This window comes from Notamacropus eugenii, chromosome 5 (assembly GCF_028372415.1).
Source record: "Notamacropus eugenii isolate mMacEug1 chromosome 5, mMacEug1.pri_v2, whole genome shotgun sequence".
NCBI lineage: Eukaryota > Metazoa > Chordata > Mammalia > Diprotodontia > Macropodidae > Notamacropus > Notamacropus eugenii.
Genome location: NC_092876.1, coordinates 225,123,906 through 225,150,278, shown reverse-complemented (window position 1 = coordinate 225,150,278; position 26,373 = coordinate 225,123,906). Strand labels below are relative to the sequence as shown.

At 36.4% G+C, this 26,373-nt stretch overlaps 1 protein-coding gene across 7 annotated transcripts in view; it reads left to right on the top strand.

The window, feature by feature from the left end:
* The window catches only part of COBLL1 (cordon-bleu WH2 repeat protein like 1), a 179,299-nt gene that overhangs the window by 128,800 nt on the left and 24,126 nt on the right, over nt 1–26,373 (top strand). For all 7 annotated transcript variants that reach the window (XM_072612177.1, XM_072612175.1, XM_072612176.1 and 4 more), the window contains 6 exons: nt 3,361–3,458; nt 3,599–3,835; nt 12,476–12,632; nt 13,074–13,148; nt 23,511–23,745; nt 25,130–25,215. In XM_072612177.1, coding sequence (XP_072468278.1) covers nt 3,361–3,458; nt 3,599–3,835; nt 12,476–12,632; nt 13,074–13,148; nt 23,511–23,745; nt 25,130–25,215 — 888 coding nt within the window. The remainder of the gene's footprint in view (nt 1–3,360; nt 3,459–3,598; nt 3,836–12,475; nt 12,633–13,073; nt 13,149–23,510; nt 23,746–25,129; nt 25,216–26,373) is intronic.

Below are 26,373 nucleotides of genomic sequence, written 5' to 3'. Positions count from 1 at the left end.
TTTTACTTCTATTTATCTTCCAATTTATCCTTACCCAAATGATTTCTACCATTCATCCTGCTGGGGCTAATGAGTACCTATGTAATTTATCTGAAATCTCCACATAAATTGGTATATTTAAGGGAAATCATTCTAAGATGAAAAATAAATGCTGTACTTCTCTCAGAGGTGAATTATATAAAATAATTTTAGTGCAGATATTTTTTAGCTCATGTGACTTAGTGGATAGAGGGCAAGCTTTGACTTCATGAAGATTTGAGTTCACATCTGAACAAATATGTGTACACAGAGTGCCTCTGTACACATATTAGCTATGTTAACCATGAGCAAGTCAGTCAGTTCTTAGTATATCAGACAAATTACTAAGAGGATAAATTAGAAGGTGCCATTCTGTATCAGCAGAGAGATTTTCCACACTGGGAGTTTCCTACACTGAATAACTTACAGACCTGGATGTATAAATGAGTAGTTATGGAATAGAATTAGTTTCATATGGCAAGATCTTAGTTTTTTATCCCCTTTTGTGTACCTAGGAAATCATCTTGTTCCAACTACATGAGTGAGAGCAATTCAAAGCATTTTTTAAGCAGAAAGGAAGAAACTATTAACAGCTTTGGGGAGAATCCTTTTTGCAAAAGCAAAAAAAAAAAAAAAGAAAACTCTTCAAAAATATTTTATAATGATAGCAAAAATGCTTTGTTCTTCTAGAAATTAAGACAGTGTAAGCTCCATCTTTTTCATCTGGGAAACTGGATAAGGTGATCTCTCAGGGACTCCTTGATCTCAGTTTGTAATTTGAGAAATACAGCAGATATAGATACTGATAATCAATACTTACAAAAACTGTAAATTAAAAAAGTTTTTGTTTCTGATTATTTGAAATCTTTTTCCTTCTCACCTTCCCTCAAACCTCATTTGGAGACTAAAGGGCATAGTATAGACCACTCTAATTCACGTGGTTGGTAGCTTAGCCAACATCAAGTATAGATGAATTTGTAGTCTGTTGAAAAGAGAATTGGATTTAGAATTCCAAGTAGTGTTCACTTCCTCCCCTCTTTACTGTTATTTCTTTTTATCATGAGTGTGACCCCATAGGAAACTCCTGACAAATATTGCTCAAAAATTTGCTTTAGGAAAAAGGAAAGTATTAGAAATTTGGGACCCCAGTTCTATGGGGCTCTACTCTGTCCTCCATTTACCTTTAAGTGCGTCATGGTAACACTTCAACACCAAGTTTTGCTAAAGGTTAAATACTAGTGATTGCCAGTTGTTCCACCCATAGGTCAATCTGTAAGTAATGGTGGCTGCCCCAGTAGGGACCCAACTGAACAGTTGCAGTTGGGCAGTGCTGCTCGTTTTTTCCTTCCTTCCTTCCTTAATTGTTTAAAAGTTTCTCAGATCTATTATATAAATAATATTTAGTTTAGTTATTACTCATTGTCAGCAAATTCAGTATATAGAACAATTAACAGCATTGGAAAGTAGGAAACAAACTCCTTTTACGTCACTCAAAATCACAGACTTTAGAATACTTTATTAGATGGTGATATCCACTGACTAAGTCTTAATATTATAGCCTACCTACCTTGGAGATGTGGAGCCTGAAAATGAGTCATGATGTTCCAGAAACTGAGAGGGTGAATGGTGAAATTCATGTGGTTGGGTGGAACTAAGGAGCAGAAAAACTTCCAAGTGTCCTCTCTGTCCCCTTAAGTTTTACAGACTCTTTTCTCATGTTCCCCCTCTTTATCTTATTTTTCTCTTACTTCCCCTTGTTCCTTCTTGTATCTTTCTTTCTCTTCCTCTACCTCATTCTTATTCCCCTTTTTTCCTCTCATGTTTCTGTCTTTTTTTTAATTAATTGGTTATGATATTTAATTTTTCTTTTTCATTATTTGTTGTATATAGCAAATAAACTTTTTGTTTCTTGTTATTGATTTTAAAATAAGATAATGGATTGTCTTAGATAAAAAAAAAAAAATACCCCTTCTGTAAAAAGAAAATACAAAACATCCCAACCTATCTCAGTGAGGTGGTTTAACTTTCATGTGGCCACCACCCCATCTGTCAGAAATTCTCAGTAGAAAAGTTACCCCATCTGAGGGAAAGGAAAGGCTATTTTGCAATATTTTAGAATAAATTATCTCTAAATAACTTGAAGCTACTATAACTTTTCCAACAAAGATCCTTATTTTTTTTGAGTGGCAGAGTATACATGTCCTACATTTCAGATTACAATTGAACTTTATTTGGAAAGACTTCCTGCTAACAGATTGTTAGTTTTTGATAATTAAGAAACACCTTTCGTGTTTTGTAATTAGGGGGTAGGATACTGGTGACTTTTTAAAATAAAATTGTTAAACTGAAGTTAAAAAGATACAATTAAACTTCATCTATTTAGATAAAGAAAATTCATAGGGAAAAATGTCAAGTGGTGAAGTAGGTCAGTCATTTGGAAAAGTATATAAACCAAAGCATTCATTTTAAATTTTCTTTAATGTATCCCAAGTGCCTGGCATCTGTCACTAGTAAGATATCATAAGAAAAAATAGCAACCAATGCCTCTCATCACCTGTTACAAGTCTTGTTCTGGAACTTTGTACCTGAGGTTTAAGGTAATTATTCTGGCATATCCTAAATTAGAAAATCAATATATTAAAATAGTTTTAAGACAATATTTCATATAGAGCTCTTTTTTTAAAGTTTAAATACTTGAAGTCATTTGGCTGTGATGGTGTGACTGCTGAAGTAGTTGTGGATTTCCCAAGAGAAACCATCCAGATTATGTTTATAAATGTCATGCATTTTGGAGAATGCAAATTGATCTAGGCAAACAGAGTTTTTGATGTGGTTATGCTATTTAGAAGATGTTAAATTTCTTTTTTTACTGCTTAATTCATGCACTTTGTTCCATTAAATACACTTCTTTACAATAGGGATTAAATATATTATTTTAAAAAACTAACAAAAATATGAGGCAATATCTAATTATGTCTGTATAGACGTGGACAAATTTTATTGTTCTGCCAACAAAGTCTTTTCAGATTTAAGATTATGTTTGAAACAAATAGCCAAGTGCTCAGTAATAATTTGGATTCATGTGTTTTACAGAATAAAATATTATTTATAGTAGTTTTAACTGTGAGCCAAAAGCATAAATGGAAAAGAGGAAAAAGTAACTTAAAAGATACTTTTCAAGGCCCAGTTAAAACAACATTTTGGCATTTACTTTCCTTAGATTTGTAGTTATTATTAAATATACACATATTTTAAAATGGACAGTAATAGAAAGAAACCTAAGGAAACAAAGATCTCAGATAATGAAACAAACAATAGTAACATGCCTTTCTTTTATTTTAGATTCCTGCCAAATATCTCAAAACCTAGACATTATGAAAGAAAAAGAAAATAAAAAGTTTTTCAGCTTTTTTCAACGCAGCAAGAAAAAAAGGGAACAAGTAAGCATTTTTAAAGTTAAGGATGCACCTTGTAACGTTACTTACAAACTTAAAAACAAGTTTCAGTATTTTGTTTTCTGAAGTTTCCTTAATAATTATGGTACTTTCCTCCCTATCCCAACTTTTTTATTTTTCATAAGACTTCAAGTGCTCCAGCAACTCCATTGATAAGTAAACCGCGACCAACTTTTACAAGATCAAATACCATTTCTAAGCCATATATTTCAAATACACTGCCATCTGATGTGCCAAAAAAGAGGAGAGCTCCCTTGCCTCCGATGCCAACCTCTCAGAGTGCCCCACAGGATCTTGGACATACACAGACAAGACCAACTTCCTGTGTAGTGAAATCCATTAGTGTGGATGAAACAAATAAGGTTAGTTGCCATTTTTTTTAAACACTCTTTGTTCTTCAGTTACTAATAGACTTAAGCAGGGAAGATTTTGCTACTTGGGGGAAGGGAAGGGTCAGGTAACGTTGCTAGGAGTTAAGTCTATATAAAGCTTTGTATACATTATATATAATGTTTATATAGAATTATATGATGTTCATATATATACATATATTATAAAGGTGTTTTTTACTAAAAGCAGAAATATCAATAATTCAGAAGTTTTCACTTTGAAGAAAATAAGTGATTCATTAATATGAGTTACCAGAAAGTATTGATAAGGTACTACAGCCTAGGCAATGACTTTGTCCTAACATTTGGTCCCACGCTTGCTCACAAACTAACTTATTTGTATGTGGCTGTTATGTTGGGAAGTCTTCTCCTACTGTTAAATGACCTATAGATGTACAAATTTTATTGTATTCATCATCATATAAATCCTTGTTCTGAATGACTTTGTTGGCTGCCAGCTGGGTTCACGGTAGAGTCCTAGATGATACACAGAAATCATACTGAAACAAATATGGACATGAGGAAAAGAAATGCTTGAATTTGTGATTAAAAAGGAAAGAAAGTAACTGGAACAAAATAGTTATCGCTTTGTCCAGTCGTTTTTCAGTAGTGGCTGACTCTTCATGACTTCTTTGGGGTTTTCTTGGCAAAGATACTGGAGTGGTTTGCCATTTTCTTCTGAAGTAAATTAGTGAAGTTTATGAAGTTATTAATTTCTGTTGGCACCACAAGTGAATTTTGGTAATAGAGGATATTCTTTTCATGAAAGTATAATGATTTTTTAAAAGCATTCTTCTAAATGAAAGTCATTCTCTCAAACCTTACAACTTCCTTTATTTCCCTCCTCCAGTCAGTGGTGCTACCGTTTCTTCTAATATCTTGGCTAAAAACCTCCCAATCACGATTCGCTTTGGCTCTTCTTACTACATTTTCTCATCTCTCTTGCCTTCAGGGCAAGATTCCTGATTGTTCGTTTCTAATTGTTCCATCTCACCCTTCACTGGTTATTTGTCTGCTTCCTCTAACCTCTTCAAATCAATATTTTCCCACGAATCTGGCCATGATGCGCTTCTCTTTTCTCTCTACTCTCTTTTTTGGAACTCTTGTTCACTCCCATCACTAAGCACGTGAGCAGCTAGGGAAATTTCTATCCTTTTATTCATCCAGCGACTGGTGGGGGATGAATTTTTATCATTCTTGTCATATAGCACGTTGCTTTCCACAAAGTGGCTGCTTAATAAATGTTTGTTGAGTGAATGTTTATGTCTTGTCTCCTTTACTAGGTAATTCCTTGAGGTTAAGCCTCTTTGGTCATATTATACATATATACATACACATACTACACATATACACATACATACATACATACACACACACATATATAATATAATCTCCCAGGGCATCAAGCACAATGCCATGTATATAATGGGTATTTAATAGATACTTATTGAATGAATTATTTCATGGATATCACACAATCACGATACACAGAGTGAGGGGAGAGAGACTTGTGCCACTTAAAAGGTACAGTTGCTTTCAAGCCTTCCATTTGAATTTAGTTTATATGTTTAGATGCATATTTAATACATCTGATACAAAAACAGGTGGACCACATGTGGAAATGCATAGATATCTGATCAGGGATAAGACTTCAGTTTCCACCTTTGCAGGGAGTAGGAGTAGGGGTGGGGTAGGAAGCATCCAGGATTGCTTGTCTCTGTACAATTCCTTCTTCATTCTTCTATCTCCAAGGGATATTTTGGATTAGAATTATATGTATCTATCACACATCAAGTATCTGTAGTCTAATAGTATGATAAGATGTTTAGGAAAAAAAGCTACTTTTCCCTGCCTTCATGGGGAGGGGAGAAGATTGGAAGGGAACAGGTATTTATTAAGGGTCTGCTATGTTACTGGCACTATGCTGTTTGCTTTACAATTAATATCTCATTTGATCCTCACAACAACCTTGTGAGATAGATTTAAACATGTCAGGTTAATTTTAGCACAGGATCAAAGCAAATGTTGCCAGTATAAACCTAATCTCTGCATATCTATATTTCTTTTTGGTTTTGACTCAAAAATTAAAATGATAGTTGAAATGAATAAAACACCTAGGATGCTGAAAGAGATGAAATGTGACAGAGCATTCGGTTTATTCACTTATCCATCTATAAAGCATCTTGCTAAGCTCTGTTAGCTCTTTATCCTCAAGAGAACGTTTTCTTTTTTGTGTGTGAAAATGAACCACAAGAGAGCGCTGTTTAACAAAGGTACAATCCTTTGTTTTTTTCTCAAAGTTTCATTTTTCCTTTTTAAATGAAAAGAAAGCTTATTTTAACAAAGAAGATGAGAAATGTTGAACACGATATAATTTCTCAAGTTTTGATGAAAATAATGCAACTTAATATAACCAATTTGTATAGTTAAGTATTTTGTAACAGAGAAGACTAGATTAGCAAATGAAGGTAGTTGATATCTCACGATGGTCCCTAAGTGATTTGAAATTATGATAGCTGTCTTTATTTTGGGCCTTCACATTCCGTATTAGTATTTTCTAGTATTTTTTGATGGATTGATGGAAACACAAGTGGTGTTTCAATATATGATGTCTGTCTCAGGGCACAGGCTTTCAGGTAGAGTTAAAGATCTATAAAATACCATTCCTCCTCCCTCCACCCCAAAATGGCCATCCACACTTTCACTTGTCTGTCAACATTGAGTAAGTTAAACATATTCCTTTTCAGTCAGCGCTGTATCATCTAAGTTACTCACAATACTAATAATTATAATAATAAGGTAAAAAATTACACTGTGTTTCTTCTCATTTGAGCCTCTCCACAGACCTCAGAGGTAGCTGCTACATATCATCCCCATCCTATAGATAAGGAAAGTGAAGCTGAGACATGTCCAGGGTCACAGAACCAGCAGAAACTGGACTTAAACCCAGGTCTTCCTGATGGTGAAGTAAGCACTGTGTCCACTATACCATTTGCCTCTCTTATATGATAACATAATTCAGTCATCTGAAAGAGATATCAGGCTTAGCCCATCATACCAATTCACATATAAAAATACATATTAACATTTGATTTATTCAATTTTTTTTTCTCTTCAACCAAAACATTTTATGATTCTCCTGTTCTTTCTTTATGGGGCAGACCCCAGTGTTTTCACAGAGGAAAAAAAAAATTGAAAAAAAATTATTTCATGCCTTTTTTTGGGTATCAGTAATTGCCCTTGAAAATAGGATTTGCAGACTGAGGACCCTGAAAAGTCCTCTTTGAGCTTAGATGTTATGACTCCTATGGGAATACACACTGGAAAGGCTACTGGTCTTCTAAGCTAATTTTAGTAAATGATTAAGTAGTTTCCAAAAAAATTACTGAGGGGGAAAAATACTTTTCTTTTCCCAAAACTTTTCCTTTAAAGTTTCCATATAAAATCCCATTTTTAGTTCAAAAACAAAACTGAGGATGGAGTGAGATGGTGGCAAAGAATGCATTTCTCTTCTGCAAAATACTAGATCATTAGGGGAAAAAAGAACCTTTTAATCACCTCAAGTCCTTCTATTCTCCTTTTCTTGGGGTTTTAGACTAGGTATTAATTTCCAGTTTAGACATGGGCCTGTTTATATTTCTGCACAAAATTTCGGTGAATAAAAAGGGGGATTCAGAATGGTATGATGAAAAAAAAAAACCTAGTGATTTTGGACCAAATTAACAGACTGCCATGTGTAAAGGACCTTGACTTAGACTTCTTTGGAAGTCTTTCCTAATCTCCTTTGAGTGCCTTCCCTATGTTGTTTATTTCCAAGTTTTGTTGGAACATATTGCTTGTTTGTACGTAGTTATTTACATGTAATCTCCACCATTAGGCTGTGAGCTCTGTGAAAGCTTGAACTGGTTTTTTCCCCTTCTTTGTATCCCCAAGTGTTTAGCACAGTGCCTGATACATAGTAGGTGCTTAATAAATGTTTATTTTCTGACAGTAATTGAGTTATCTGGAATCATTAGCTTGAGCTTATTTTTTATGAGTAAATCTCAAGCACTTTTTTTATTTTTCCCCTCCTCCTTCCATTTTACAATGAGAGCATGAAGACACAGAAAGTTATTTGCCTAAAGTTACACTATGACAGATTTGAAACCAAGCATCCTGATTCTAAAACCAGTGCTGTTCCTGTTATATTACACTGATAGTGTGTTCTATTTAGTTTAAATCTAAGTAGACTTAACTGAGTCAAGGGGGTGGGAGGGAAATCTCATTAAGCTTATGCAAATCTAACACTCTTATTTCTTTCCTGTCCAGATATGGTTGGGGGCTAAGATTTTATATGATGTATAACACAGGAGCTCATTCTAATGTCTAATTTTAATTAAGTACTTTCCCCAAAGAGGTAGTGCATCTTCTTATCTAGATGAAAATAGCTCCATTTGTCCATAAACTTTATCCAAAGGCTAATGATCCAAATACCCCACTTATATTTCTCCCTTTAATTTGTCCTTAAGACTGTCTCCCAGTTGACTGTTGGATTTCATGGTTGGAGGAAGTATAGTTAAACTGTAGTCATTACTCATCACCTGAAACCTAGTTATGACATGTCACAGCAGGCTAACTCAGACTCCTTTCTGACAACCATGTCCCTCCCTCCCCCTGAGGTAAGCTCAAGTGTGATTGTGCCTTTTATGAATGCCTTTTCTGACCACATCACTGCTCTTGTGATGAACATTCTTTCCCTTTCATGCCATACCTTCTTAGTAGCGATAAAATTACCCTGAAAAAAAATAAGGTTATAAAATCTTTACTGTAGCCTACCATGCATGCTGATTTTACCTCTCCCCTCCCAGTTACCACCCTGAGCATCCACTTAGGCTTGTTTTTAACACATACGCAGAATAAATTTTATCTTAATGTAGGAATGAAACCTGTCTCCTTGTGGAGACACTAAATCCTACGTATATAGAAAAATAAATATCCTGAACAAATATGTCAGCTTACTCTAACATGGGATTGTTGCAGAGGTGTGGGTTGATAAATCTGGCTATGGTTATTTGACAAGGTCAGAATTCTGCTGTCATTGAGATTTTGAATGGTGGAAAGATCATCAGAAGAGATTTGTGGGTCTATTTATGCCAATTCTTCTCCTTCATATTATTCTGTGTGAAGCAGTCTGCTTAATTGAGGCACAAACAAAAAGTCCTTTGAAGATGACCTCCAGGTCTAGCTCTCAAGCAGATATTACTCCTGAAGAAATGAATGTCATGGCTGGGTTTTATCAGCTAATAGAAAAGACAAGTGACAATGATGGAGAAACTGACATAAGTGACCAGGAGAAAAACACACCTGTATCACTGATCAGGCAAAGAAGAAAGATTCCTTCATTGTAGAACCCTAGAATAACAATAACGAGCATTTATGTAGCTCTTTAAGGTTTGCAAAGCACTTTATAAGTATTATCTCATTTGATCTTTACAACAATCCTGGAGCTAGATATAATTATTCTCCCCATCTTACATATGGAGAGACTGAGGCAAACATTAAATGGCTTGCCCAGGGTCATACAACTAGTAATTGAGGCTGGATTTGAACTCAGGTCTTCCTGACTTTGGACTTAATGTTATGTGCCTCTGTGGTGCTGTCTAGCTGTATCATTATTAGCACAAGGAAGGAGATGTGAATCCACAGTATTAACCTCTAAATAGTGAAGAGCTTCATAATAGTGTTTTATTGTAATTTGTAAGGGGGGGGGGTCCCCTGAAATAAGGAGTTGAGACTGGTCAAGAAGTAACAGTGCCTTGATTGAACAGTTCTGTTAGAAGGCATATGCTCAAAAGTAGTCAAAGACAGAGGGGTCCATTATATACCAAAATATACATAGCTGCAATTCTTTGTGATATCCAAGAACTTGAAGCAGAGTTGATATGCATCAATTTGAAGATGACTGAAAAATCTGCTTGCATAAGAGTATCATGAAATATTATTACCCACTAAGATATTATGAATACAGGTTCAGAGAGATGTATAAGAACTGATGTGGAGTCAAGTAAGCGGAACCAAGAGAATAATGAATGTGCCTGCAGCAATGTAAATGAAAACATCACTGAAGGAAATCAAGCTCTGAGCAATTGACAAGTTGAAACCCCTAGAAAATAGGTGGTGGCACATGCCTCCTGCCTCCTGCCTCATGGCCACAAGTCAGGAGACTAATAATGAAGAATATGGCATTAAAAGCTGTATTAGATGTTTGTGCCTAATTGTTCTTTTTTTCAAAAAGTGGTTTAGTCTGGAATAGAGGAGTGGAAAAAAATGGCATAAAGACAAATGACATCAACTTTAAAAGTAGTTTTCCAGTGCCCTACGCATGAATACATTTAATAAGTAGAAGGCTGTAGTTGAATGTAAAGCATGATAACAAGAATGAACTTAGAAATATTTTTTTCAGTTGGGTCCTAGAAATACATTTACGTGCTTAGTAAATGGTGTTTCTGCAATTAATTTCATTGGTGATACTGCAAATTTGCATATTTTTGATCCATCACAGTATTGTTTCTCTGTTCTCATTCTTGATCTCTCTGCAGGCTTCAACACTGTTGATCACCCTATTCTCTCTAGGTCTTGGGAATACTGCTAGTTCTCTTCCTATTTATGTGATCACTCCTCTGTCTTCTTTTTTTGGATCCTCATCCAGGTCAATATCATTTCACCATAAAAATCCCACATAGCTCAGTGCTGGGCTATCTCCTCTTCTCTCTATATATTACTTCACTTGGTAATCTCATCTGTTCCCATTCATTTAATTATCATCTCTATGTTAATAAATCTCAAGTCTGCCTATCCTGTTGACCTCCAGTCTCACATCTCCAACCACTTTTCAGACATCTCAACCTCAATATGTCAAAAATGGAATTTATTATATTTCCCCCAACTCTTCTACTTTCTTTATTACTGTACAGGACACCATCATCCTCCCAGTTGCTCAGGCTCACAACCTTGACTCCTCACTGTCTCTCACCCCCCCATATCCAATCTGTTGCCAAGGTCTATGGATTTCACTTTTGCAGTATCTCTCAAATATACCCCCTTCTCTACTCTGATACACTGCCACCACTCCAGTGCAGGCTTTCGTCATTTCATGCCTGAACTGGTGGGTCTGCCTGCCTCAAGATCCTTCCCACTCTAGTCTGTCCTTCATAAAGCCACCAAAATGATTTCTGAAAGCATAGGTCTGCCCATGTCAAACCTCTACTCAGTAAACTCCAATGAATCCTTATTGCCTATAAGACAAAATATAAAATCCTTTGTTTGACATTCAAAACCCCTTTATAACCTACCAGCTCACCCTCACCTCCATCTTTCTGGTCTCCTTACATCTTGCTCCCCACAATATACTCTTCTGTCTAGTGATACTGATGTCCTTGTATTTCTCAAACAAGACAATCTGTCTCAGTTCTGGGCATTTTCTCTGACTGTTCTCCATACCAGGAATTCTCTCCCTCATCTCCACCTACTGGCTTCCCTAGATTCCCCCCAGTACCAACTGAAATTCCATTTTCCATTGGATGACTTTCCCAATCCCTCATTTTGTACCTTCCCTGTTAATTATTTCCTGCTTTTCCTCTGTATAGCTTGTTGTCTCCCCCATTTGATTGTAAAATCCTTGACAGCAGGCACCGTCTTTTGCCTTTTTTGTATCTGCAGTGCTTAGCACAATGCCTGGCACATGGCAGCTTTTAAGAAATTTTATTGACTGACTAGTACTTGCTCTCAATGTTTTCCCTCCCCTATTTTTTTCTCAAGAAGTTAATTATATATTCACAAGGCCACCATTTTAGAATTGGAAGAGACCTTAGAGGTCATCTATTCCCATTTATACATTTTACTGTTAAATTTACCCACATACCTAGTAGAAAAACTGAGACTTGGACCCAGGTCCTCTGACTTTAAACCTGATGTTCTTTCCATTGTGCCATGCTGATTTAATTGTTAGTTTAGACTAGGAGTACTTAACCTGGGATTGATTCATGGATTACATTCCCCCTTTTCTCTCACCCTGGGAATTGTAAACTTATTTATCTGTCATTCTTATTGTTTTTTACTACTTTGGTAGCTTTCAATATAATTGGTTTCCTTTGCAATCTTATGAATTTTGTGCATTCAGAGACATCCTAAGGGGTCCATACCTTCCATTTCCAAAGGGATCCCTGACACAATGATGGGTAAGAAGCCCTGTTCCAGTCTTTCTCTGTTTACTTTTGATTAACATAGATTTGGTTTATGTAAATTAATGTCATGCTTAAACTGAAAATTAGCTGCCAAATATCATTATAACTAGCATTTATATAATACTTCAAGGTTTACAGAGTTATATATAAGCTATTTCACGGCAACTCTAGGATATAGATGCTGTTATTTTCTCCATTTTACAAATGAGGAAATTGACCCTAAAAGAGCTTAACTGACCTGCCAAGGGTCATGTAGCTCATCAATTCTGAAGGTAGATTTGAACTCAGGTGTTGACTGGAGGGCCAGTACTCTATCCACTACTCCACATAGCTGCCTCATCAACTATTGTTAGATGATAAACTAGCGTGTTGTTTGTTTTACTTTTCTTAGGATTATTCTGGAACAAGCATAGTGAGGACAGGATCTCTGCAGCTCAGCCACACATCCTCAGCTAATTCATCTTTGAGAAGGACAAAGCGCAAAGCACCCTCTCCACCTTCTAAAGGACCTCCAGATCAAAGTTATGAGACCAGTGATGATGTGACAGGTAATGATGTGACTTTTTCCATTAGCAGTGTTTGCAGATTTTGCTTTTGAATTAGCCCATAGAAAACATAGTAAAATGATATTTAAGCTAGAGCTTTACATTAAATAATTTTCAGGCTTATCTCTTAAAATTTGTTCTCTAGTTATAAATGTTTTTTCTTAAACAAGAAAAGTCAAAATAAGCAGAGAATTATTTTATTATAAAATGCATATGGGAGCCAGATTATACATTTGCTATTCATTTCCCAAAAAGTACTGATAATTCTGATACGTGGTAAACTAAAAGGAAATGGAAATTTAATTTGAAGGTCATAGATCTGGCTAATAACATAACTATTCACACACACACTTTTAGAAAATAGTATGCCAGGGAATTCATTAGAAAATTCATTATCTTTGTACTTATGACATTTTTTGTGATAATTTTTCTATTTGTTTTTAGCACCAAAATCAGTAGATGCAATTCCAAGAGAAAGTATTTCAGAAGCAAATCCTCATGAAGTGTCACCTGATTCAGGTATAAACTTGGGTGAAAATAAAAAAGTATATGTAATGGGCTAAAGTATGTAAAAAGTAAAAGTCATGCAGTAAAAGGACTATGGATTATTATGAGAAGCTTTGTGGCATAAGAGATTCAAAGCTCATTATCAAAAAAAGAAGAACTGACTTCAAGTCTGAAGAACAAAATTTGTAGTTTGGGATTCCTTGATGTCATTACTTTGAAAAGCCCATACTGGGAAATGACTAGTTTTTATAATGATGAAGATATATAAAGTACTTTCAAAGCTCCAAGCTGTTATTATTATTATTATTTATCATTATTATTAGAGCACAAATCTTCACCTTTTAGTCCCTTAAGCACCTAAGACAGTTGCAGAGAAGATGCCAGCCAACATTGGTAGAGGAAATTTTGACACCTGGGAGTTCCTGTGCCAATGAAATCTGTACTCTGACCCCTATCAACCTATCCTTAAAGTGGATAGGTATCCAAATTTTGTTATTGGGGTATTGAGGGAGGGTTAAATTTTGTTGGTACAGATTTGTGATTTTGTCAACATAGGTAAATACTAGTGAGGAAGCCCTTTACTTCTTCCATATAAATTTCTTTTTTTTCCCTTTTTTTGGGAGGGGGAGCTTTAAGTGGCTTGCCCAGGGTCACATAACTAGTATCAAGTGCCTGAGGCCGGATTTGAACTTGAGACCCAGTGCTCTACCCTGCGCACCACCTCACTGTCTCATTCATATGGATTTCTTAAACAATACACTCATCCTTTAACATTTTGGTTTTTTCCATATGGCACTATGAGGTTGATTAGCATTATTCACCCCCCTTTCTAACTGATACATGATGATTTGTTAATTACTTGGGTTTCCCCAAAAGTAAAGTTACAAAGGTTTGAAGTACCATTTCTTTATGCCAATTTGATAGTTGGAAATTAAGAATTTGGTTATCAGATCCATTCATAAAGAATAGGATTAAAAGGGGGGGCAGAGCCAAGATGGTGGAGTAGAAAGACGCACATACACATAGCTCCGAACCCACAACCCATAGAACATTTGTAAAAAGGAACCCACGGCGAATTCTGGAGCAACAGAGACCATAGAACAGTGGAGCAAAGGAGATTTCTGTTCCAGAGGGACCTGCAAACCTCTCGCAAAAGGTCCTTCGCGCTGCGGACTGGGAGCCCAGCACAGCCCTGCTGTGCCCGCGGCACCGAGAGCAGATCCGAGCGGGCTTCAGAGACGGAATCTCCAGCGGCTGTGTGGGTCCCTCCACCCACAGGTGATGGGGGTTGGTGAGAGGGTCTCTTTGGCAGGTCGAGAGGGAAGTGGGGTGCCCCCATAACTCAGGCCCCCTCGGGAGGCAGCAGCTGAGGCAGCTGCAGACCAGGGCTCCCCAAGCAGGCAGGAGCCTGGATCCATTGTTGAAGGTCTCTACATAAAGTCCCTGAGGGAACTGAGCCTGTGAGGCGGCCCTGCCCCCACCTGAGCACCTGAACTTAATCTCACACTGAATAGCAGCCCCGCCCCTGCCAAAAGCCCTGAGGCTGGGAAGCAGCATTTGAATCTCAGACCCCAAGCCCTGGCTGGGAGGATCAGAAGACGAGGTGGGTGTGAGGAGAATATTCAGAGGTCAAGTCACTGGCTGGGAAAATGCCCAGAAAAGGGAAAAGAAATAAGACTATAGAAGGTTACTTTCTTGGTGAACAGGCATTTCCTCCCTTCCTTTCTGATGAGGAAGAACAATGCTTACCATCAGGCAAAGACATAGAAGTCAAGGCTTCTGTATCCCAGCCCACCCAGTGGGCTCAGGCAATGGAAGAGCTCAAAAAGAATTTTGAAAATCAAGTTAGAGAGGTGGAGGAAAAGCTGGGAAGAGAAATGAGAGACATGCAGTCAAAGCATGAACAGCAGGTCAGCACCCTGCTAAAGGAGACCCAAAAAAATGCTGAAGAAAATAACACCTTGAAAAATAGGCTAACTCAGTTGGCAAAAGAGGTTCAGAAAGCTAATGAGGAGAAGAATGCTTTCAAAAGCAGAATTAGCCAAATGGAAAAGGAGATTCAAAAGCTCACTGAAGAAAATAGTTCTTTCAAAATTAGAATGGAACAGGTGGAGGCTAATGACTTTATGAGAAACCAAGAAATCACAAAACAAAACCAAAAGAATGAAAAAATGGAAGATCATGTGAAATATCTCATTGGAAAAACAACTGACCTGGAAAATAGATCCAGGAGAGACAATTTAAAAATTATGGGCCTACCTGAAAGCCAGGATCAAAAAAAGAGCCTAGACATCATCTTTCATGAAATTATCAAGGAAAACTGCCCTGAGATTCTAGAACCAGAGGGCAAAATAAATATTCAGGGAATCCACAGATCACCTCCTGAAAGAGATCCCAAAAGAGAAACTCCTAGGAACATTGTGGCCAAATTCCAGAGTTCCCAGATCAAGGAGAAAATATTGCAAGCAGCTAGAAAGAAACAATTCAAGTATTGTGGAAATACAATCAGGATAACACAAGATCTAGCAGCTTCTACATTAAGGGATCGAAGGGCATGGAATAGGATATTCCAGAAGTCAAAGGAACTAGGACTAAAACCAAGAATCACCTACCCAGCAAAACTGAGTATAATACTTCAGGGGAAAAATTGGTCTTTCAATGAAATCAAGGACTTTCAAGCATTCTTGATGAAAAGACCAGAGCTGATAAGAAAATTTGACTTTCAGACACAAGAATGAAGGGAAGCATGAAAAGGTGAACAGCAAAGAGAAGTCATAAGGGACTTACTAAAGCTGAACTGTTTACATTCCTACATGGAAAGACAATATTTGTAACTCTTGAAACTTTTCAGTATCTGGGTACTGGGTGGGATTACACACGCACACACGCACACACACGTAGAGACAGAGTGCACAGAGTGAATTGAAGAGGATGGGATCATATCTTTAAAAAATGAAATCAAGCAGTGAGAGAGAAATATATTGGGAGGAGAAAGGGAGAAATGGAATGGGGCAAATTCTCTCTCATAAAAGAGGTAAGAAAAAGACTTATTAGTGGAGGGATAAAGAGGGGAGGTGAGAGAAAAACATGAAGTTTACTCTCATCACATCCCACTAAAGGAAGGAATAAAATGCATGCTCATTTTGGTATGAAAACCTATCTTACAATACAGGAAAGTGGGGGATAAGGAGATAAGCAGGGTGGGGGGGATGATGGAAGGGAGGGCATGGGGAGGAGGGAGCAAGTTGAGGTCGACATTCATGGGGAGGGATAGGATCAAAAGAGAATAGAAGTAATGGGGGACAGGATAGGATGGAGGGAAATATAGTTAGTCTTATGCAACACAACTATTATGGAAGTCATTTGCAAAACTACACAGATTTGGCCTATATTGAATTGCTTGCCTTCCAAAGGGAAGGGGTGGGGAGGGAGGGAGGTAAAGAAGTTGGAACTCAAAGTGTTAGGATCAACTGTCGAGTAATGTTCTTGCCACTAGGAAATAAGAAATACAGGTAAAGGGGTATAGAAAGTTATCTGGCCCTACAGAACAAAAGAGAAGATGGAGACAAGGGCAGAGAGGGATGATAGAAGAGAGGGCAGATTGGTGATAGGGGCAATTAGAATGCTTGGTGTTTGGGGGGAGAGCGGATAAAAGGGGAGAAAATTTGGAACCCAAAATTTTGTTAAAATGAATGTTAAATAAATAAATTTAAAAAATAAAATTAAATTAAATTAAAAAAATTTAAAAAAAAGAGTAGGATTAAAACATATAAACCTCAGCAAAAAAAAAGGGAAGGAATAAAAGGAAAATGTTTATAACAAAGTGGGTGGTCTTTTGAATAACAATCCTGTAACATAATTTGAAGTTACATTAACATATCTCTAAACCAATTTGATCTATAAATGTTTTCATGAATAGCAGTTAAACATCTGTTGACATCAAGAACTGCAATATGTTTACTTGATTTTTAGAGTGACTCATTTGTGGGAAATGAATATATCATATTGGGAAGATCAGGAGAAAAATGGGGCGGTTCTACTAGCACCTTTATATCTTAGGGATAGTGTGAAGATGTGATTTCCCTGGTGTAGGGGGCTCCCTGGAAAGGAATGTTTCTCCCCTAATGTAGACAGGCCTTCTCTGAAATTTAGTTTTCAAGAGTTACTTGGAACATTGAAAAGTTAAATGACTTACCCAGAATAATAGTCAGCATGTGTGAAAGGAAGGTGGCAAAGTGGATAGCACCACTGGGTCTGGAATCAGGAAGACAAATCCAAATAAGAACTCAGACTCTTAATAGCAGTGTGCCCTCACCAAGTCCCTTAACTTTGCTTGCCTCGGTTTGCTCATCTGTAAAATCAATGAGTAATATCCAAGAGTTAAATGAGAAAAAAGTTGTAACGTGCTCAGCATAGTTAGTGGCACATAGTAGAAACTATAAATAAATTGGCTGTTGTTACTGTTACTAATAAGGTAGGATTTGAACCCATATCTGCCTAGCATTAGAGATGGCTGTCCACCCAGTGCACAGTTCCCCTCTATTATTTGAACATCGGATCAATGAAAAGATGTTTGAGAATGGCATTATAGACTGATATGGTAATATGTTGTGCATGGCTGAATAATATGGAAATATGTTGTGCATGACTGCCCATGTATGAACTATGTCAGATTGCTTGCCTTCTCAATGAGGGACAAGGGGAAAGAGAAAATTTAGAATTCAAAAACTTTTTAAATGGATGTTAAAAAATTTTTTTCATGTAATTGGAAAAATTTTTAAAGGATCATATTCTAACAGCTGTAATAATGCTCTAATACATAATCATAAATATGGAAGGAAAATATTACCAAGTTTTCAAACATTTATTTTTCTTGAATGGTATTATTTTAGATTTGAAAGGTTTTGTAGGATGTATGTATTCACTTCCTATAAAAGAAAAGTTGTTCTTATCAATGAATTTGTAAATAATTAAAGCACTGGACAGATTGTCTGGGGACCAGAATTCTAGCTGGGCTACTTTGTGGCTTCAGACAAATCATTTCACTATTGAGAATTTCCTGTATAAAATGAGTCAATTGTACTAGATCAGAGATGTCAGATACCCAACTTTGAACATCACCCACCACAGTCCTGAGTACAGGAACCAGATTAAAGTGTAATTGGGAGGTATTTAACAAAATAAAAATACAATGAAATATAGGTATTAATGTGTGGTTTTCTAAGTCTTTGTGTGGACCAACGGATCCTTATGGATGTCTTAGTGGCCCTCATCTCTATTTGAGTTTGACACCACTGGATTATACAATACTGGGGCCCTTCGGTCGTGGAAAGGGCAGTGAATCTGGTGTCAGAAGGAGGAGGTTCTAATTCCAGTTCTACTTGCTTACGTCTGTGACCTTGGGGAAGTCACTTAACTAATTTGGGCCTCATTTCCCTCATCTGTAAATCCAAGGGATTGGACTCATTGATCTCTAAGGCCCCTTCCAGTTATAAATATATGAACCTATGAGATCAAGCCCCTTCTGACTCTAAAATTCTAATTGATCCCTGATACTACTGGTATGTTATATACAGTATATAACAGTTATATGTTTCAGACCTCAAGAAATAATGTGCTTTTTTCTGTCCTTGCCAAACTGTCTAGCACTGCTCTGTGGACCTAATGAGAGATAATTAAGTATTGTAACATATACTTTAGGGCAGCTTGGTGACGGCCTGGATCGAGTGCTGGGTCTAGTCAACAAGACTCCTATTCAGGAGATTCAAAACACTTATTAGTTGTGTGTCCCTGGGCAAGTCACTTAACCCTGTTTGCCTCAGTTTCCTTATATGTAAAGTAAGCAGGAGAAGGAAATGGCAAGAAAACCTCAGATGGGGTCACAAAGACTCAGACAGGATAGAACGACAAAATATATACTTTTAAGACTGGTCATCATGTTTTTTGTGGGGAAAATTAAGATTAACCTGCTCTATTTTTCTCTCTCTTTTGTGGGAAAGAATCTAAAGCACTTTGCAAATTCTATGCCAAATTCTTGTTCTACAAAGGACATGTCTTAAAGGAAATAAAAATTTGAGTGCTGTGCTGTGTGTTCATTTCAGCCAAGTGAAGTGAAAAGAAAAGAAAAACGCATTTGGAGAAGGCATACATTATTCTGGTTTTAACATCTGCTTGCTCTCGTTAGCCTCTTCACCTTTTCTTTTGTCCCAGTCTCCCCTTATTTTATCTCCATGTGATTGGAATCAGTCTTATTGTTTTAAGTGGCTTCTTAATGTTTATTAACTTTTAATCTAAATGCTCCCACTCATAAACTACTTCCTTAACAGACGCTTCACTTTGCTTTGAGCTATCTGGTCATGAACTGAGTACTGTCCTGTTGCTGGCAGATGATGCTCCTTATTCTGATTGTGCCGAAACACCTGGTTAACCATAACTAAAATGTAGGTGGCAGGAGCTTGTTTCTCTAGGCTGCTTTGCTTAAGATAACATTTATTAATTGTTTTCACTTGCTAACTTTTGTTTCTTCTAAAATTCTTATGAAAGGACTGCCCTTTAGAGAGGTGATGTTCCTTGTCATGTTATGTGGGTTTTAGACTTATTTGATTTTTCTTCCATTCAGACTTGCTTTCAACTTCATAGATAGAGATAAGCAGTCTAAGATAAATGAAATTCTGAATTTCCAACTTCCCTTCTGTGCTTAATTCTTTTGCATTCTTTTGTGCTGTTTCCTGTTTGAGGATGTTTGTAACTTCCATTTCTGTAGGATATTGTATTCAAGAATCTGTCTTATTTTGATACATCCTTGTAGTCCTAGCCCTGAATTTTTTCCCCTAAACTTTGACTACCTGTTGATTTTCTTTTAAGTTAATTACTGAAATATTTTTGTAATAGGTATCAAAAATTCATTTTTGCTTAATTATGCAAATATTTTTCTATTTAACATTTTCAAAGTGTTCCTTAAGAACACTACTAAAAATTCTTTAAAATACTTCAGTAAAGTCCCTAATAAGCACAGTTTCTGCATGCATTTTTTCTTTTGACAAATGTATTCTTTGAAAGTGTAGAAAACTTTATAGATGGAATGACATTGATTAGAATTAGACAAAGAATTTTAAAACACCTTAGAGCTCACCTAGTCCAACCTTCCAGCTAATAAAAATACTCAAGATAGTTATTTTAGAGAAAGGAACATTCAGGGATAGAGGTGAGAGCTGTTCTTATCTAAGGAACTATCACCAATTAGAGAAATTAGACTTTTTTGTCTTTGCTTAGTGGATAGAAATGACATAAAGCAGATTTAAGTCACTGATGTCAAGAAAAGCTCCCTAGTTAGTAGAACTATCCAAAAAAATACACAGATTTCTGGTGAAGCAAACATTTCTAGGCAAAATGTACTCAATAGGAGATGTAATAGTGATGTGATGTCAGGCTACATTTGGTTATAGATTGTGTGCCTGTCTACTGGCTGCAGTGATGAATGTTTCCAGCTACTGCATTTCTCAAAGACCTTCTACTAATCTGTTAATGTTTTTTTAAATGCTTAACCTGTAATACTAAAATGTCATTTAGCAAAATAGAAAGAGGTATGTTTTTGAAGTAAATTTTTTGCTGTCTTTGAATGTTTTTCCTCCCCAACCCCTCTTGATTCTAATACTTTCCCTCTGTTTATCCTGTATCTAGCTTGCTTTGTATGTATTTCTTGCATGTTGTCCCCCCCAGTAGATTGTAAGTTCCTTGAGGACAGGGACTTTTTGGGGGGTTTTTGTATCCCAAGCCTGGTACATCATAGGTATTTAATAAATGTTTATTGATTGAACCTGAATAATATTGTCTTATGAAAAATAAAATAATGAAATTTTGTCCCATATATTTTTAAAGGTTGACTACATCAGCTTTAAAATTCAGGCTTAGTCTGTAGCTATTTTCTTGTGCTGTATTTGAAAGAATAAATAAGGAAAATCTGTTTTTAATAATATTGACAGCTGATATACCTTGTAGTTCGAAAGTGCTTACACATTACATGTGCCTCATTTTATTATAAAAGTGATCCTGCAAAGCAGGTAATGCAAATATCGCCATGCACGTTTTAATGATGAGGAAGCAGCTTTGAAGAATTTCATGCAAATATATGCAGTCTTTGATTGAATTTTTCTGTTGTATTGGTTTCTGTGACACGGAATCATAGATTCATTCACCTTCACATTGTTATTTCCTGTTCTGTTACTTCCTCCTTCCTATCTCCTCCATTACCCCTAGGAAAATCATAATGAATTCATCACTACCATTGCCTTTGGATAAGGTGTCTTAATGTACCCACTTTATCATTCTACTCACCAACTTTGTGACTTACTGGACCATGGCTCCTTTCCATATCCACCATTCCCCTAAATGCATATTACTTGGCAAGTAATTAGTTTTTAATAAATGTTTTTCATACGCTCATTTATTTAAATCTGTATTATGATGAAATAAAAATTTTAATAGTCAACTCTTTGTTTTCTAATAGAGGAAATAAATATCAGATTCAACAGAAAATCACTTCAGTTTTCCACTTTCACCTCTTTTCCCAAGTAGTTTTAACAGAGCTGAAAAGACCCAGCTTTTCCTATCTCATTTTGGCTTACCTGTCACCAAGTGGAGATGGTGAGGTACAACAAAGAAAGGAGAGGGAACAGGGAGAAGAAGAAGGGAAATTAAGCTTATTCACTTTATATCTAGGAAGAATTAAGAATTGACTGTCCTAGTCTTTGGCAGTTAAGTAGTCATACAAATTTGCATGCTTTCAGAATGTTTAATAAGTGTATAGATGATTTGATCCTCTAAAATAATTTACTTAAATATTATGAAATATTTTTATTTTGTTTCAGGTATTAAATTTACCCAGTTTTGATATTTCAAGAATATAACATTTAATTAAATTTACTTTGCATTTTAACTTTATGGGAATAAATTTTGTTTTAAAAAATAAAACATTGCTTAAAAATTTTAAAGATATATAATTCTTTTATGCGTGTTTGTTTATATTATGAAAAGTATTTGATTGTTTTGAATAGTTTCTTAACTATTTTTTCAGTCTTTTTACTCTGGCTTCTGTAGCTTTTGACACTGGGAATTACTTTTTCTTCTTCAATTATTTTTCATTGTTTATTGTCCATGACACTGTTCTCTCCTCATTCCCCTACCTCTTGAATGTTCCTTCTTTCTGCCCTTTGCTGGATCACCATTCATTTTATGCTTCCTTAGTATTAGGGACCCCAGGGCTTTGGAGCTGGGTCTTCTTCTTTTCTCTCCCCTAACTTTCCTTCAGTGATCTCATCTATACTTGTGAATTCAAGTCTGAACTCTGCCAAGATGACTTCCACGTCCAGCCTTAACCTCTCTCCTAAATATCAGTCCTGCATTCTTAACTTGCTAGATACTACTTGTATAAAATTTCCCATACAAAGCATTATCTTTACCCTCAAACTCACTCTTTGCGCTTTTTTTCCAAACTTGGTTCTTTCTTTTGAAGGTTTCACCACTCTCCCATCCTCCCAGTTTCATAATCTCAGAGTTATCTTCTGCTATTCTCTCTTGTTTACTCTCATAGTATTGATTCTATCTTCATAACATTTTCTGCATCCTTCGTCTTCTCCCTACTGACATGTAATACTTCCTAAGTGTATTCCTTGCTTCCAACCAGTCCCTTTTCTAATCTGTTCCTCACACATCAGCCAAACTCATTTTCCTTAAGTCTGACCATGTCACTTTCCTTCTCAAACACTTCTTCACTCACTTCTTTACTCCCTCTGGGATAATATATGAACTCTTCAGCGTAGCATCTAAGGCCTTTCATTATCTGCTGCTAACCTACCTTTCCAGCATTATTTCCTATACCTCTCCTACTCACTTTACAACTCCATCTAACTGGGTTCCATCCTTTACTTCTCTTGTCACTGGTTTTCCCACATGTCTTGAATTCACTCTTGCCTCATCGCTATGTCTTGAAATCCTCGCTTTCTTTGAAAGATAATTTAGGTGTTATTTTCTCTAGGCTTAACTGGTTTGTGCCATCCCCCTCTTCCTCTCCAAATTGGATTGTATTTCTCTTCGTATGTTATCTCCTAACATCAATATGATATGTTGATATATAGAATAATATATAGGATATAAGTACCTTGGGGACAGGAACTACTGTTTTCTTTTGTTTTTTGATGGCCTAGCATAGAGACTTGCATATAATATAGATGTTTCATAAATGATGGTGGTGGGGTTGGTTACTGAGTCAGATTTATAAAAAAAGGTCTAATGAAGCTTAATTTTTTAAAAAAATTACATTCTCAACATAATTACATGTGATAAATATTTTATTAGTTATGACCATATTTGTTGCAGCTGGAATTAGCTCTGAGTACAGCCTTGAAGAAATAGATGAAAAAGAAGAATTGAATGTTCTCCATAAGGAAGAGAGTGAAAATGTTTCTTCAAAGTCACAAGAAAATTCTTTTCTATCTACGGATATAACAAAGAATGAAAAAGAAGATACTACATCAGAACTTGGCATTGTTACTAGAGAGTGCCCAGAAAGCTCTAAGGAAGAAAAACAAGAAAATAGAAACACAGATGGAAAGTAAGTAACCTAGATACTGCAAATGTTGTTGGTGGTTTATTTTATGGATACCAGGCTTCTGAAATCTAGATTCAATATTTGAAATACAAATATCTTCCAAATAGCCAGCTTACTGCTTTAAAATACTTTATAACTTTTATCATCCCTGTGAAAATATTTATTAAAAAGCTCTAAATAGTGGGGTACTCTGCTAGAAAAGGCACAAACCAGAATCAGAATCTAAATAGCATTTGCCGTCTTGGAGATTTATAGTTTAAAATGTGACCCTTAGTCCAGCTTATTGTAGGCGTGTAATTTGTATCTGGACTGCTAGGTGGCACATGGATAGAGTGCTGGGCCTAGAGTCAGGAAGAGTCCCATCTTCCTGAGTTCAAATGTGACCTTAGACACTTACTAGCTGTGTGACCCTAGGCAAGTCACTTAACCTTGTTTGCTTCAGTTTCCTCATCTGTAAAATGAGTTGGAGAAGGAAATGGCAAACCACTCCAATATCTTTGCCCCCCACCCCCCCGCCTCCCAACCCCCTCACAAAAAAACCTAATTGGGATCACAGAGTCAGATATGACTGAAAAATGGCTGAAGGACTGAACTTGCTTCTGAATCTTGGGTTGTGCTTGGTGATCTCTCCATTTTGTAAAAATGAAATTCTCTTTTTGAAAGTCTCAAGGCATCCTGGTATTAAAGGCCAGGAGAACTTAGTGACAAACAAGTCACTAAATCACAAAAACTTCCTCAAAAGGAGAATTTAAGGTCTTGTAACACCTCCTTAAGTAAGGGAATTAGTAGTAGCAATACATTCCCCTTTGCCTTCAGCATACAAGCTATGGTGTGAAAATGTTTCTAGTGCCTAGTCAGTAAAGTGCAATCCAAAACAAATTCTGTGCCAATTTAGGAGGGTTAATGAAACCTGTTGGGGGATTTCATCTTCTGGACAAAACTGTACCGGGAGAGAACAAATAGAACCAAAGGCTTGTAGACTTGGACTTTTTGAACTGGAAGGAAACTTAAGAGATCAATGAGAACAATTCATTTCCCATATTATATGCCTGACCTTGCCAGATTCGAGTTTGGCTATTTCAGTCTCTCCCCCTTCATTTTAACTGAGTTGGAAAATTGTCCAGTATACTCAGCTCTTTATACTTCCTACTCTCTATTGGTACTTCCATCTGAAATATAATGTTTCATAGCAGCATATCCTCCCAGTTGTATTTTGTTTTATCAAGCTATTACATTTCCAGTATTTGGCAGAAACAGATGATTATTTTAGTCCATCTGTCTTCAATATACGTTGCCAATTTTCTTGTTCTTTGGGAGTCTGTGTGCACGTGCACTTGGGAGCATGTTACTGATATCAGCATACAATATACATTACTATATTTTACAGAGAACTACAGAATGGTACAAATAGTAAAGAGGCAGTAACCGAAAATGAAAGACACTTCAAAATACTGGACCAAAATAAGAATAATGGTGAGTTATCCCAACTAATTCTGATGTCAAATAGTGTTTTTAACCCTAAAAAGTATTTTGAATGCTTTTTTATCTACTGGTTTGTAATCAGTCACACACACACAAAAATTCAATAATCTACCCTCTTCTTAAGAATCATTTCTATTTACATCATCATTACTGCTAATGTAACCCTTTTATTACTTCCTGCTATTATTATCGTAGCAGTCTTTTAACTGACTGTCTCAAATCTTAAGTCTCTGCTCACTCCAGTCTATCTCATTCACTCCATTTGATCTTCATATCCCTGACAAGTAAATACTCCAGAAAGAGTCCTTTTGTCATGTCATGTCATTCCCTTCTCAGAAGTCATCAGTGGCTCCCATTTCTTACTTCATTAAGTCTAAATTCCTCCAATTGGCTATCAGACTACGAGCCCCCCTTGTAAACAGGAATTGTTTTGGTTTTTTTTTTTTTGGTGGCTTTCTTTGCATCCCTAATGCTTATGCTTACTAAATGCTTTGTGACATGACTTCAAGCACTTTTATGAGCTGTCTTTGCTCACACTTAGCCCTTGCTTGGTATCTACTTCAAAGACCAGTTTTAAATTGCATTTCTACCAGTGCAGGAGTTAGGAGGACCTGAGTTCAAATCTCACCTCAGACACTTGACACTCACTAGCTATGTGACCCTGGGCAAGTCACTTAACCCCAATTGCCTCATCCTGGGCCATCTCCAGTCATCCTGATGAATATCTGGTCACTGGATTCAGATGGCTCTGGAGGAGAAGTGAGGCTGGTGACCTGCACAGCCCTTCCTCCCTCAAAACAAAGTCAAGTGCGAGTCATGTCACCATTTCTCTGATGGCATGGTCTTCTTTGGCAATGAAGGACAAATACATGCATTTCCTTGATGTAACTTCATATATTTCCTATGATCCGTGTATTGTTTCAGGTATGTTACTGTTGTTACCTCAATTTGATTGTAATCATCGTCTTGATAGCAGAGGTTGTCTCAGTCTTCTTTTGAATGACCTATCACAATAAAAGTGCGGGGCACTTAGTGGGTGCTCAGTCAGTACATGTTGATTGACTGGTTTTCAAAAAAGATATTCCTTGTAAGTACAATAATTATTGTAAGATATTTCTCATGGTCTAAATTACTTCAGCTCTCCACAGA